The 15,474-nt window shown below is 39.8% G+C and overlaps 1 protein-coding gene across 2 annotated transcripts in view; it reads left to right on the top strand.

Annotated features, from left to right (window-relative positions):
• Positions 1–4,990: 4,990 nt before the first annotated feature.
• Positions 4,991–15,474, top strand: part of LOC126335479 (phosphatase Herzog) — a 56,035-nt gene continuing 45,551 nt past the window's right edge. The window contains exons 1-3 of one of the 2 annotated variants that reach the window (XM_049998797.1): positions 4,991–7,203; positions 7,584–7,622; positions 7,801–8,033. In XM_049998797.1, the coding sequence (XP_049854754.1) occupies positions 7,131–7,203; positions 7,584–7,622; positions 7,801–8,033 (345 nt within the window). In that variant the 5' untranslated portion in view covers positions 4,991–7,130. The remainder of the gene's footprint in view (positions 7,204–7,583; positions 7,623–7,800; positions 8,034–15,474) is intronic. The other variant, XM_049998798.1, reaches the window with a different exon arrangement.

Raw genomic sequence — 15,474 nt, 5'->3', positions numbered from 1 at the left:
CCATAACCTACCCAAAAGCTACTCTTAAAAATCTGGAAACATGCCTTTAAGGGGCCACAGAATAAACTACTATCCTCTTAAAATACATAACATAATACTGCTACCATAAAGATGAAGTAAAAGTATGTGTCATGTCCTACAACTGTCAGAACAATACAAATTCAATTTCTTTTCAGCTATAGTTGTATTACCATGGTTATCCGTAAAGCGCATGTTAAGTTGCAGACAGACACAATTAAAAGATTTTAACTGTGCATGTCTGCAACTTACTGTGTCTTCTTTATGGTAACTAGCAATCTACCTATAGGAAAAGGGAATACGGATAACTGTATACGCAACAAACTGTTCCCATAAATGTCTATACATACATATATTTCAGCACAAAGAAAGATACACTTGTACACTGTACACGGTACAAAGGCTCGTCAGAGCAGTTAGAGTTCAAAGATGATGCTTTATGTGCTCAATGTGACCTATCGACACCACATATATTTTCCTACACTGTTGATATTCCCACCTGCAGTTTCCATTGTTTGAGAAGATATAATTAGGCATTTAACAAATATCACAGTTTGTGGAAGAAGAATGTGGACACTGTACAATAAAACATTACAAATAAAGCAACACAGAACTTCCATGTAGACACCAGTGTTTGTTAGGCAGATTGGGACCTTTCATTTTGAAGTATTATAATAACTGATGCCCTAAAACAGAACTGAAAAGTCTTAGCAATCTTCCTAATTAGAATGGAACTGCCTTATAATTATTACAATAAAACTAAAAGCACTGTACTACTGTACAATTTAATTGTGCATACAACTGATATAAACAGTAGTTTTGTTCAGTGGACCATCTACACCTACAATCACTGAAGTCTGTGAATGAATGAATGTAAATGCAAATAAACAATATCCGTAAGTCAACAGAACATTCATGCAATTAATCAGAAATAAATTACATAATGAATCAGTGTATGCAGATTGCACTGCAGTGACATACTAACAAACTCACCAAGTTCTTGGTGACGTATTTTACAAATTTTTAGTGTGTCTATGTCAGTAGCACGGTTAACAATGAAAGCAGATGAGATGTTAATCTCAAGTGAGTGTTGAACACATTCTGCAGTTGTGCACAATTTTCAGTCCCACAGAAGTACATAATGTGCCAACAACATTTTTCCAGCTGACAAGTGATTCAATGAAGTTATCAGTTTCAAACTTTCCTTCACATTTCAATGAAAAAATTCAGAATTTTCCTCAAAACTGTTGCTGTATGCTGATAACGGATGGGGACCTTGCTCATGTTAATTGTATGTCATCTTCGTGGCAGCGAGGAACGCTGTAATGAACTTCACAAAAACGCGAAGAGATTATTCTCCACTGACAGGTGGATTATCATGGTCCACTGTATGGTTTATGGGTAGAAAATTTCTTAAACGTTTCATGGACTACTAGTGCCATCACCAGACATTAAATTCCCAGGCAACTATTTCATTTCTTTTACCTGAGAATCTATGTCACACATCACATAAAGAAACAAATTACGAAGAAAGAAAAATGTAAACGTACGGTCTGAGTTGGAGAGAGGACATGCAGGTAAATGAAGGTTAGCTTCAAAATAAGTTTCAGATTTCATGGCAAAAAGGCTATGGGAACATTTTCTACTAGTCGCTAATCATTACATATTCTGGCATTCTTTAAATTCATGTTGTTGTTGTTGTCTTCAGTCCTGAGACTGGTTTGATGCAGCTCTCCATGCTACTCTATCCTGTGCAAGCTGCTTCATCTCCCAGTACCTACTGCAACCTACATCCTTCTGAATCTGCTTAGTGTACTCATCTCTCGGTCTCCCTCTACGATTTTTACCCTCCACGCTGCCCTCCAATGCTAAATTTGTGATCCCTTGATGCCTCAAAACATGTCCTACCAACCGATCCCTTCTTCTAGTCAAGTTGTGCCACAAACTTCTCTTTTCCCCAATCCTATTCAATACCTCCTCATTAGTTACGTGATCTATCCACCTTATCTTCAGTATTCTTCTGTAGCACCACATTTCGAAAGCTTCTATTCTCTTCTTGTCCAAACTAGTTATCGTCCATGTTTCACTTCCATACATGGCTACACTCCAAACAAATACTTTCAGAAACGACTTCCTGATACATAAATCTATATTCGATGTTAACAAATTTCTCTTCTTCAGAAACGCTTTCCTTGCCATTGCCAGTCTACATTTTATATCCTCTCTACTTCGACCATCATCAGTTATTTTACTTCCTAAATAGCAAAACTCCTTTACTACTTCAAGTGTCTCATTTCCTAATCTAATTCCCTCAGCATCACCCGATTTAATTTGACTACATTCCATTATCCTCGTTTTGCTTTTGTTAATGTTCATCTTATATCCTCCTTTCAAGACACTGTCCATTCCGTTCAACTGCTCTTCCAAGTCCTTTGCCGTCTCTGACAGAATTACAATGTCATCGGCGAACCTCAACGTTTTTACTTCGTCTCCATGAATTTTAATACCTACTCCAAATTTTTCTTTTGTTTCCTTTACTGCTTGCTCAATATATAGATTGAATAACATCGGGGAGAGGCTACAACCCTGTCTCACTCCTTTCCCAACCACTGCTTCCCTTTCATGCCCCTCGACTCTTATGACTGCCATCTGGTTTCTGTACAAATTATAAATAGCCTTTCGCTCCCTGTATTTTACCCCTGCCACCTTTAGAATTTGAAAAAGAGTATTCCAGTCAACATTGTCAAAAGCTTTCTCTAAGTCTACAAATGCTAGAAACGTAGGTTTGCCTTTTCTTAATCTTTCTTCTAAGATAAGTCGTAAGGTCAGTATTGCCTCACGTGTTCCAACATTTCGACGGAATCCAAACTGATCCTCCCCGAGGTCTGCATCTACCAGTTTTTCCATTCGTCTGTAAAGAATTCGCGTTAGTATTTTGCAGCCGTGGCTTATTAAACTGATAGTTCGGTAATTTTCACATCTGTCAGCACCTGCTTTCTTTGGGATTGGAATTATTATATTCTTCTTGAAGTCTGAGGGTATTTCGCCTGTCTCATACATCTTGCTCACCAGATGGAAGAGTGTAGTCAGGACTGGCTCTCCCAAGGCCGTCAGTAGTTCTAATGGAATGTTGTCTACTCCGGGGGCCTTGTTTCGACTCAGGTCTTTCAGTGCTCTGTCAAACTCTTCACGCAGTATCGTATCTCCCATTTCGTCTTCATCTACATCCTCTTCCATTTCCATAATATTGTCCTCAAGTACATCACCCTTGTATAAACCTTCTATATACTCCTTCCACCTTTCTGCCTTCCCTTCTTTGCTTAGAACTGGGCTGCCATCTGAGCTCTTGATATTCATACACGTGGTTCTCTTCTCTCCAAAGGTCTCTTTGATTTTCCTGTAGGCAGTATCTATCTTACCCCTAGTGAGATAAGCTTCTACATCCTTACATTTGTCCTCTAGCCATCCCTGCTTAGCCATTTTGCACTTCCTGTCGATCTCATTTTTTAGACGTTTGTATTCCTTTTTGCCTGCTTCATTTACTGCATTTTTATATTTTCTCCTTTCATCAATTAAATTCAATATTTCTTCTGTTACCCAAGGATTTCTAGCAGCCCTCGTCTTTGTACCTACTTTATCCTCTGCTGCCTTCACTACTACATCCCTCAGAGCTACCCATTCTTCTTCTACTGTATTTCTTTCCCCTATTCCTGTCAATTGTTCCCCTATGCTCTCCCTGAAACTCTGTACAACCTCTGGTTCTTTCAGTTTATCCAGGTCCCATCTCCTTAATTTCCCACATTTTTGCAGTTTCTTCAGTTTTAATCTACAGGTCATAACCAATAGATTGTGGTCAGAGTCCACATCTGCCCCTGGAAATGTCTTACAACTTAAAACCTGGTTCCTAAATCTCTGTCTTACCATTATATAATCTATCTGATACCTTTTAGTATCTCCAGGGTTCTTCCACGTATACAACCTTCTTTCATGATTTTTAAACCAAGTGTTAGCTATGATTAAGCTGTGCTCTGTGCAAAATTCTACTAGGCGGCTTCCTCTTTCATTTCTTAGCCCCAATCCATATTCACCTACTATGTTTCCTTCTCTCCCTTTTCCTACACTCGAATTCCAGTCACCCATTACTATTAAATTTTCGTCTCCCTTCACTATCTGAATAATTTCTTTTATTTCATCATACATTTCTTCAATTTCTTCATCATCTGCAGAGCTAGTTGGCATATAAACTTGTACTACTGTAGTAGGTGTGGGCTTCGTATCTATCTTGGCCACAATAATGCGTTCACTATGCTGTTTGTAGTAGCTTACCCGCATTCCTATTTTCCTATTCATTATTAAACCTACTCCTGCATTACCCCTATTTGATTTTGTGTTTATAACCCTGTAGTCACCTGACCAGAAGTCTTGTTCCTCCTGCCACCGAACTTCACTAATTCCCACTATATCTAACATTAACCTATCCATTTCCCTTTTTAAATTTTCTAACCTACCTGCCCGATTAAGGGATCTGACATTCCACGCTCCGATCCGTAGAACGCCAGTTTTCTTTCTCCTGATAACGATATCCTCCTGAGTAGTCCCCGCCCGGAGATCCGAATGGGGGACTATTTTACCTCCGGAGTATTTTACCCAAGAGGATGCCATCATCATTTAATCATACAGTAAAGCTGCATGTCCTCGGGAAGAATTACGGCTGTAGTTTCCCCTTGCTTTCAGCCGTTCGCAGTACCAGCACAGCAAGGCCGTTTTGGTTAATGTTGCAAGGCCAGATCAGTCAATCATCCAGACTGTTGCCCCTGCAACTACTGAAAAGGCTGCTGCCCCTTTTCAGGAACCACACGTTTGTCTGGCCTCTCAACAGATACCCCTCCGTTGTGGTTGCACCTACGGTACGGCCATCTGTATCGCTGAGGCACGCAAGCCTCCCCACCAACGGCAAGGTCCATGGTTCATACTATACTGAAAAAACTTATATGTTAGTCTATTAGGTGGGGTAGGATGCATATTCAGTTTGTAACGATGTGTTTTACAAAAGGGAAAAAAATTTCCTCGATACAGGGAGGTGGACTGGAACCCAGGTCCACAAATTTGGAGCATACTTGCTAAATGGCTATAGCCACTAACACTTAGATAAGACAAATTGTCTACATCTATTTTCTCAAAAACTAACATGTTTTCAATGACAAACATCTGTATAAAATTTGACTCAACCCTCAATTGGCAAAAATCCATTATCGTTATGGGTAAAGTTGGGTGCCTGACAAATTGAGATTATTTCTTTCTGTGCTGTGACTCATGTTTAAAATGCGTTCACCAACCAGAGGGCAAAGTACATTTATAGCGTCATTGCTGAAACTTAAAAAGTTTAAATTCATACTATGCACTAGTATTTGTTTTAAAAATTTAACAAACTTTGCAAAATGTAGAGTTCAATACCTTGCATAGCTTTCAATTATGATATCATCATCAATGGGCTTGACTGCTGCTTGGACAATTGATATTGGCAGGTTGATATTAATAGATGAATATGAGGCCTATGGTTCAGAGCTTGTTGCAAGGTTTCCAACATGACGGCATTTTGAAAGCTGGCACATCAGGTATCAAGAAGTATATCTATGTCTAGCCAACAACTAAATATTTCTATAGCCAATCTACAAGCTGCACATGTGGCACTTAGCAAAATGTAGCCCATAGTTCTTCTCACTCGTACTATTTCAGAAACATGTTACTTTCAATGAAAACACGGCACAATCTAATTTAGTATAGACATAGAGCCTGATAATATCTTTCTGACACAGATGATGACAGTAGTTGAGTACTTTAACATCTCCTCAAAGTACAATACTCTCTTTTCAAGAAATTGTAACATCCGGTAGTAATGAAACAAGTGCACTGTACTGCATCTCTTGGTAACCATAATTACACTTTAACAATCTCATGCTGCTATTGAACTGGTAGTGCATTGTCTTCAGCACTAAAAATAGGTTTAACTACGCATTAAAGAAAAGAGCTGAATCAGACCATGAGCACTTAAGAACACAAACAAACTGCTTAAGTGCACAAAGGAAACCAATAGTTTCTTTGGTGTATTAAAATATGAATATATTCTAATACGCCCAATTTCTTAATGAGACGTACACAGTAGGTATTCAAATCACAGAGCGCTTAATGTATAAATTCTAAGTAGATTAACATCATGAGTATCGTTGCATAGTTCTTTTGAGTGCTATGTATCAAGGGGTGATTTATACGCCATCTCCAGAAGGCAACCTTTGGTGTGGGTCTCTTCCGTACTGCGATCTTAACACGAAATGTTTTGAGGTTTCTCGAAGGCCAATAACGATATTCATTTTAATGCAGGCCAGTAAATAAAACAAATAATTCGATCTTTACCTGAAATCTTGATATGAGAAAGCTGAATAACCATTTCATTAATAAGGAAATAAGTGCCAGTAGTAACCATATTTTTTCCTAAGCTACAGAAAGGATGTATTAGCGCCTGCAAAACTGGCATAATCACAACTAATTTTAGTTTGTGGTCTATTAATTCTCACAAGCCAGGAGAACTGTTCTTTATCCAATACATTTTACGGTGTATTTAACAAAAAATATAATATTCGCTACAAGTATTACCGGGCAGTTAGTAATATACAAAGGTGACTTCATTGACGAGACATAATACCAACATACTGTTAAATAAAAGGCTTATACTGCCTATGCGTTCATTCCCTAAACAAATCACCCACGACTATCAAGCGCTTTATCGCTTCTCACATTTCACTTGTTTGTTTATGAACTAAGTGACAGTTATACGTTGAATGTCTTCAAACTTCATCTATGCAATGTTTCCTTCCTGTGCCAAGCCAATCCATAGAAATAAATCGTAATTTATTATTTTACATGCAGCTTGGGAAAATGCTTCAAGAGCACAGTGCGACATTTAGATAAATTTGACTCGCTGAGTACCCCACCACAACAACAAGTTGAGTGTTGAGAAGAAACTCTGCCATTTTGGATTACATACGATTTTTAATTGTTTGACAATATTACTTCCAAAATTGAGTTCAACGACAAGAACACTAACAAATGTTTAAATGGACGCATCGTCCATCATCACCCAAGTGTCGCGGGATGACGAACAATTAAGCAATTTTTCACCAGAGAAAGGTAAGTAGGTCTTACCATGGGTGTTGCACCTGTTATATAGGAGTTAGAAATGCCGAGTTTGTTTTTTGATTCGTGTTTTCGATAATTATTGGTGCAAGAGAGTATTAGGCCAAATGCAATAATTTTAGGTACGTTACATGTTCGAGCACACCATTTGTTATTGAGTAACTAACCAACATAATGAGTGAAAACCAAACAGTAGGCGTGTTTTTGAAATTACAGGTAGACGTTGCTGTCATTCCATAATCTTAATAGTTCTACCTTGTTTATTATCTTATGTTATACTCTTTCGGTTAGTAATGCAAACTGAAATGTGAAAATTCGAGTATAGTGCTTAAAGAAGTAGCATATTAATAATTTACAACTTTTATTACTTGCAGTTCAATTGCCACGGGTGGAAAATGAAATATCAGTTCAAGGTAAATAATAGTATTAGAAGAATCTTAATGAATTGAACTGTGTTGTTGTTTTATGGTGTTGTATATAGTTGACCTTGAATTGTAGAAATATACTGGTGCTTTAGTTTATCCACACTCACAGTTATTGCAACCAGTATAATTACTTGTGAATAAGGATCTTAATCTTTGTGGCTTTTAGGTCAGACTGGGAAGAAGCCCCGGCGTGGATTGCTGCGCACTCTTCTCTGCTGCTTCAGTAGACAAGCAAGTTCAAAAAGTTCTAAAGCATCAACGGGAAATGATGGTCGTTGCTCTCCCCCAGTTAGTCCGGGCTCGCCCAATTTTCTGCTGCCATCTGTGCGACATTCGGACATGCACAAAAAGTGTATGGTGATTGACTTAGATGAAACACTGGTTCACAGTTCATTCAAGGTAATAACAATAGTGTGCATGTGATTGTGTGTGTTAGCTACCTGTTGTTTTCATATTTACATGTGTCTGACAGTAACAATTTCCTGTAGGCATATCGTTGTTGGGATGATTGTCACTGACAGAACGGACGAGGTGTAATTAAATCATAAAATATTCTTTATATGTGCAAACTCTACCTAGAAAAACACCATTTACAGAAGTCTTCTTTCATTTATTTACACTGCATAATCTCATCATCAAAGCTCTTTCTCTGTTTTGACATGTTTTCTTGTTGTAATCAAGACTGCCAAGATAATTTAATAAGCAATGTCATGAGGAAATATTAAGTGTCCTTGCTTTGTATATGCTTTAACTATCTGTATTGCTCCATGTTCCTCAGTTGCATTATTTTAATTGAATTAATGGATTGACATGTGAATTCAGTGGTAAATTTTGTTGGTGTTGCGGAAATGTTCATTGTCTATGTAACCTTTAAGAGCATAAAAAGGAACTTGGCTATTAGGATACAGACATTTTTTTCTTCTCCGTGCTTCTAGAGTTATTGGAACAGAAAAATGAGTGACTTAAAAGTGGTACCAAGTTGTGCTATACAATAGCTTTCAAGAGTATGATTATATAGATGTAGTTTTATTGGCCATGTAATTGGAATGTCGCCCTGTGTTTCCCTTGTTTGCATACATTACAGGTCTTTGTAACTCATTTAAGCCCTCTGTTATTAATATATTAATCCATTTTATAGGCAGTTTTGCTGATTGTTTTCCATATCATGATAGTTGACTATACACTACTAGTAGCTCAGAAGAATACTGGTGAGATAGGAGTGAAGCTGGTCATTCCATCCACTTTCTGCAACAGCTATGGCCTGTTTTACTGTCTGTTCAAACTAATGTTTTCTAATTTTGTCAGACTTGCTGCATTCTGTTCTCTCATTCACTGTTTTTGTACTCTACTTTGCATTTATTCGTCAGTGGGGCGTTAAAATTCAGTCTTCTTTCCATTTCATTGTGATTTTAGTATTTTGTTGTTATTTACATGTGTGTTGCTTTGAGTTTTGTTGACCTAGGGAAATAATAAGAAATAATAATATCATATCTGTGGTAAGAAATTTGAAATCTTGTTAACCAAAGTAACCATAAGCAATCTTTGCTGCTTGCTTGCCATATCATAACAGTTCTGTGGACCTCTCTGTAAAAACTATTTATACTATAAAATTTTGAAAGAAAATAGTTTGACTCTGTTAATATCAGTAATTTATTCATCCAAGGGTCGTTTGACAATGATACGGGATTTGACAGGTTGTTGTTGTTGTTGTGGTCTTCAGTCCCGAGACTGGTTTGATGCAGCTCTCCATGCTACTCTATCCTGTGCAAGCTTCTTTATCTCCCAGTACCTACTGCAACCTACATCCTTCTGAATCTGCTTAGTGTATTCATCTCTTGGTCTCCATCTACGATTTTTACCCTCCACACTGCCCTCCAGTACTAAATTGGTGATCCCTCGATGCCTCAGAACATGTCCTACCAACCGATCCCTTCTTCTGGTCAAGTTGTGCCACAAACTTCTCTTTTCCCCAATCCTATTCAATACTTCCTCATTAGTTATGTGATCTACCCATCTAATCTTCAGCATTCTTCTGTAGCACCACATTTCGAAAGCTTCTATTCTCTTCTTGTCTAAACTATTTATCGTCTATGTTTCACTTCCATACATGGCTACACTCTATACAAATACTTTCAGAAATGACTTCCTGACACTTAAATCTATACTCGATGTTAACAAATTTCTCTTCTTCAGAAACGCTTTCCTTGCCATTGCCAGTCTACATTTTATATCCTCTCTACTTCGACCATCATCAGTTATTTTGCTCCCCAAATAGCAAAACTCCTTTACTACTTTAAGTGTCTCACTTCCTAATCTAATTCCCTCAGCATCACCCGACTTAATTCAACTACATTCCATTATCCTCATTTTGCTTTTGTTGATGGTCATCTTATATCCTCCTTTCAAGACACTATCCATTCCGTTCAACTGCTGTTCCAAGTCCTTTGCTGTCTCTGACAGAATTACGATATCATCGGCGAACCTCAAAGTTTTTATTTCTTCTCCATGGATTTTAATACCTACTCCAAATTTTTCTTGTTCGCTTTACTGCTTGCTCAATATACAGATTGAATAACATCGGGGATAGACTACAGCCCTGTCTCACTCCCTTCCCAACCACTGCTTCCCTTCCATGTCCCTCGACTCTTATAACTGCCATCTGGTTTCTGTACAAATTGTAAATAGCCTTTCGCTCCCTGTATTTTACCCCTGCCACCTTCAGAATCTGAAACAGAGTATTCCAGTCAGCATTGTCAAAAACTTTCTCTAAGTCTACAAATTCTAGAAACGTGGGTTTGCCTTTCCTTAATCTTTCTTCTAAGATAAGTCGTAAGATCAGTATTGCCTCACATGTTCCAACATTTCTACGGAATCCAAACTGATCTTCCCCGAGGTCGGCTTCTTCTAGTTTTTCCATTCGTCTGTAAAGAATTTGTGTTAGTATTTTGCAGCTATGGCTTATTAAACTGATTGTTTGGTAATTTTCACATCTGTCAACACCTACCTACTTTGGGATTGGAATTATTATATTCTTCTTGAAGTCTGAGGGTATTTCGCCTGTTTCATACATCTTGCTCACCAGATGGTAGAGTTTTGCCAGGACCGGCTCTCCCAATGCCGTCAGTAGTTCCAATGGAATGTTGTCTACTCCGGGGGCCTTGTTTCGACTCAGGTCTTTGACAGCTTAGTGTAAGAAAAAATTTAAGTCATATATAGGTATACAGGCATATCAAAACACCTATGTTTAACAAGAAGTCATGTGGTCGACACTGGCCATGTTGAAAGAACCACAGTGAAACCTCTTTACAACATTCCTCCATATAATGATTTCCTCTGTGTTGCGTACATTTCTTCCACTTCCAACCAAAAGCCCATATACACAATGCTGAAGTTTCTTCTTTAGTATGTTTCCTCTATACAATGATTTACAATAATTTGCTCGATGTAACACTCATATTTTTGAAACCCTAACCAATTATTTCCCTCTTTGTAGCATTTAAGCCATTAGTGTAGATGCTTCGTTTTCCATTCTGTGGATTTGCACAGACGTCGAAAGTCCATGTTCAAAATGAGTGACAAGCCAGTGTCAGTGCCTGAGTCGCGTGAGATGTTATGCAATCGTGCTTGTCGTTTTGTCTCAATAGTGCTATTTTTTTAATAGAGACAAGTAATACAGGACTGATGTAGAAATCATCGAAACATTCCCATAAAAATGAGGTGTTTTAAATTAATGAAATATTATATGAATTACAACATTCCTGTTTCTCTATATGGTTCAAATGGCTCTGAGCACTACAGGACTTAACATCTGAGGTCATCGGTCTCCTAGAACTTACATCTACATGACTACTCTGCAATTCACATTTAAGTGCTTGGCAGAGGGTTCATCGAACCACAATCATACTATCTCTCTACTATTCCACTCCCGAACAGCGAGCGGGAAAAACGAACACCTAAACCTTTCTGTTCGAGCTCTGACTTCTCTTATTTTATTTTGATGATCATTCCTACCTATGTAGGTTGGGCTCAACAAAATATTTTCGCATTCGGAAGAGAAAGTTGGTGACTGAAATTTCGTAAAAAGGTCTCGCCGCGACGAAAAACGTCTATGCTGTAATGACTTCCATCCCAACTCGTGTATCATATCTGCCACACTCTCTCCCCTATTACGTGATAATACAAAACGAGCTGCCCTTTTTTGCACCCTTTCGATGTCCTCCGTCAATCCCACCTGGTAAGGATCCCACACCGCGCAGCAATATTCTAACAGAGGATGAACGAGTGTAGTGTAAGCTGTCTCTTTAGTGGACTTGTTGCATCTTCTAAGTGTCCTGCCAATGAAACGCAACCTTTGGCTCGCCTTCCCGACAATATTATCTATGTGGTCCTTCCAACTGAAGCTGTTCGTAATTTTAACACCCAGGTACTTAGTTGAATTGACAGCCTTGAGAATTGTACTATTTATCGAGTAATCGAATTCCAACGGATTTCTTTTGGAACTCATGTGGATCATCTCACACTTTTCGTTATTTAGCGTCAACTGCCACCTGACACACCATACAGCAATCTTTTCTAAATCGCTTTGCAGCTGATACTGGTCTTCAGATGACCTTACTAGACGGTAAATTACAGCATCATCTGCGAACAATCTAAGAGAACTGCTCAGATTGTCACCCAGGTCATTTATATAGATCAGGAACAGTAGAGGTCCCAGGACGCTTCCCTGGGGAACACCTGATATCACTTCAGTTTTACTCGATGATTTTCCGTCTATTACTACGAACTGCGACCTTCCTGACAGGAAATCACGAATCCAGTCGCACAACTGAGACGATACCCCATAGCTCCGCAGCTTGATTAGAGGTCGCTTGTGAGGAACGGTGTCAAAAGCTTTCCGGAAATCTAGAAATACGGAATCAACTTGAGATCCCCTGTCGATAGCGGCCATTACTTCGTGCGAATAAAGAGCTAGCTGCATTGCACAAGAGCGATGTTTTCTGAAGCCATGCTGATTACGTGTCAATAGATCGTTCCCTTCGAGGTGATTCATAATGTTTGAATACAGTATATGCTCCAAAACCCTACTGCAAACCGACGTCAATGATATAGGTCTGTAGTTAAATGGATTACTCCTACTACCCTTCTTGAACACTGGTGCGACCTGCGCAATTTTCCAATCTGTAGGTACAGATCTATCGGTGAGCAAGCGGTTGTATATGAGTGCTAAGTAGGGAGCTATAGTATCAGCGTAATCTGAAAGGAACCTAATCGGTATACTATCTGGACCTGAAGACTTGCCCGTTCATATGTTATTTTAAGAACATATTCAAAACCAAAAGCCTTTTTTTTCCAGTATAGATTGAAACATGAATAACATAACAAATTGAGTAGAAGCACAGATATATGAAGAGGAGGTAATGCGAAAATACTGAATTGGCAGTTTCAGCAATTTTGAGTAGTATAGACTGTTACTTACCGTGAATATTAAATGTTGACTTTTGGTCTGGCACAACGGGAAAACTGTTACATATTGAGCTTTCCGCCAAAGCCTTCTGCAGAAAAGAAAGGAAAAAACACACACACACACACACACACACACACACACACACACACACACACACATTCACACAAGCAGGCAATCTCACACACACGATTGCTATCACCAGATGCTCTGGCCAGACTGCAGCTGTTGGGTTGAACAAAAGCATCAACCTGGAGTGGAGCAGGGTACGGGTGAGGGGAGAGAAGAGCATTGTCTGGCAGTGTGTGCAGGGACTAGAAAGCGGCAACCAAAGATTACCAGGTGCAGTGTTGGGAGGTTGTGTGGGAGAGAAGCAGATAGTGGAAAAGGAGAAGAGCATAGAAGGGAATAAATTGATGGGCGCGATGGCAGACAGCGGCACGTAGAGGGTGAGGGGACGTGAATTGGGAGGAGATGATAGGACAGAGTGTGCAAAAATTGTTGAGGTGTAAGGTACTGTAGGTTGAGGTCAGGACGATTTTGGGCGTGGAGAATGTGTTGTAAGGATAACTCCCATCTTTGCAGTTCAGAAGTTGGTGGTTGAGCCAGATGACCCATGTTGTGAAGCAGTCTTTGAAATTAGTCACGCATATTGCATCACAGGGTGGCCCTCTTTGTTCCTGGCCACAGTACGTTGGTGACCATTTATCCTGGTGAGCAGCTGGTTGGTAGTTGTACCAATATAAAAAGCCGTACAATGATTGCAGCAGAGCTACTATAAGATATGGTTTCACAGGTGGCCCAGCCTCTGATGGAGGTAAGATAAGCCTGTGACAGGGCTGAAATAGGAAGTGCTGGGTAGATGGACTGGCTAGGTTTTCCACCTAGGTCTTCCACCAGGATATGATCCATGTGACAAGGCGCTGAGAATGGGAATGGGAATGGCATAGGGATGGACTAGGATGTTCTAGAGGCTGGGTGCAGTTACAAGAACTCCCTTGCCCAGTATGCTGAAGACCTCACAAAGGAATTCACAGATAGGCACTATCCCACAGATCTGTTGCACAAATCCTACCACCAAACCCAAGAACCAACTACAAAGAAGCGCGCCCCCTTTGTCACGCAGTACCACCCAGGATTGGAATAACTGAATCATGTCCTGAAATGAGGACATCCTACTCAAGATCCTTCCTGTCCCTTCTAAAGCTGTGTTCTTTTGTGCACCCAACCTCCTGAACATCCTAGTCCATCCAATGCCAGGCCCAGCCTCAGCCCCTTGCCACAGGTGTCATATCCAGGTGCAAGACCTACCCAATGTCCCCACCCAGCACTTCCTATTTCAGTCCTGTCACAGGCTTATCGTATCCCATCAGAGGCCAGACCATCTCTGAAATCAGCCATTTCGTATACTAGCTCTGCTGCAATCATTGCACAGCTTTTTATATTGATGTGACTATCAACCAACTGTCCACCAGATGAATGGCCACTGCCGAACTTGGGCCAAGAGCAAAGTAAACACATTGTGGCGAAGCATGCAACTGAACATAACATGCTTGATTTGAATGGGTGCTTCACAACCCAGGCCATCTGGATCCTCCCATCTACCACAACTTTTTCCGAACTCCTCAGATGGGAGTTATCCTTACAACACATTCTCCACTCCTGAAATTACTATCATCTTATCCTATGATAACCTCTGTCTCCACAACCTCCATCCAACAGTTTCTGCTGTCTCTGTCCCAGTTGCTCATACCAGTTCATGTCGCCTCACCCTCATTATGCTCTGCTGTCTGTCAACACACCCACCAATCTTTGCTCCTGTTTTTTTCCACCCCTCCACCTTCTCTCCCACACATCCTCCCAGTGCTGCACCTGATAGTCTTGTCCTTACACTTTCCAGTCCTTAGGCTCTCCGCAAGATTGCTCTTCTCTTCCCCCACACATACTCTGCTGTCCCTTCCCCACCCCACTCCAGACTGTTGCATTTGTTCAACACAACATTTGCAGTCTGAGCGGCACAGCCAGAGATAGTGGTCATGTGGATGAGGTATGCCCGCGCGTGTGTGTGTGTGTGTTTTGTTTTCCTTTCTTTTCTGAAGAAGGCGTTGGCTGAAAGCTCATTACATAAGTTTGTTTGTTGTGCCTGTGTGCAACTCAGTGTGTCATCTTTATGGTGAGTAACAATCTATCCTTTTCATAATTTTTGATATTCCAACCTTTTCATTGTTTGAAATGACAATTTCAACAGATATGCAATGTGAATCAACATTTTGCAATGTGAAATGGTAGAGGGCATATATATATAAAACACACAAACACACACACAGAATTAAGAGCTTTCGCAACTGGCAGTTGCTTCGTCAGGAAAGAGGGAAGGAG

The sequence above is a fragment of the Schistocerca gregaria genome, chromosome 2, assembly GCF_023897955.1.
Source record: "Schistocerca gregaria isolate iqSchGreg1 chromosome 2, iqSchGreg1.2, whole genome shotgun sequence".
NCBI classification, from domain to species: domain Eukaryota; kingdom Metazoa; phylum Arthropoda; class Insecta; order Orthoptera; family Acrididae; genus Schistocerca; species Schistocerca gregaria.
This window is presented reverse-complemented; position numbering and strand designations above follow the sequence as displayed.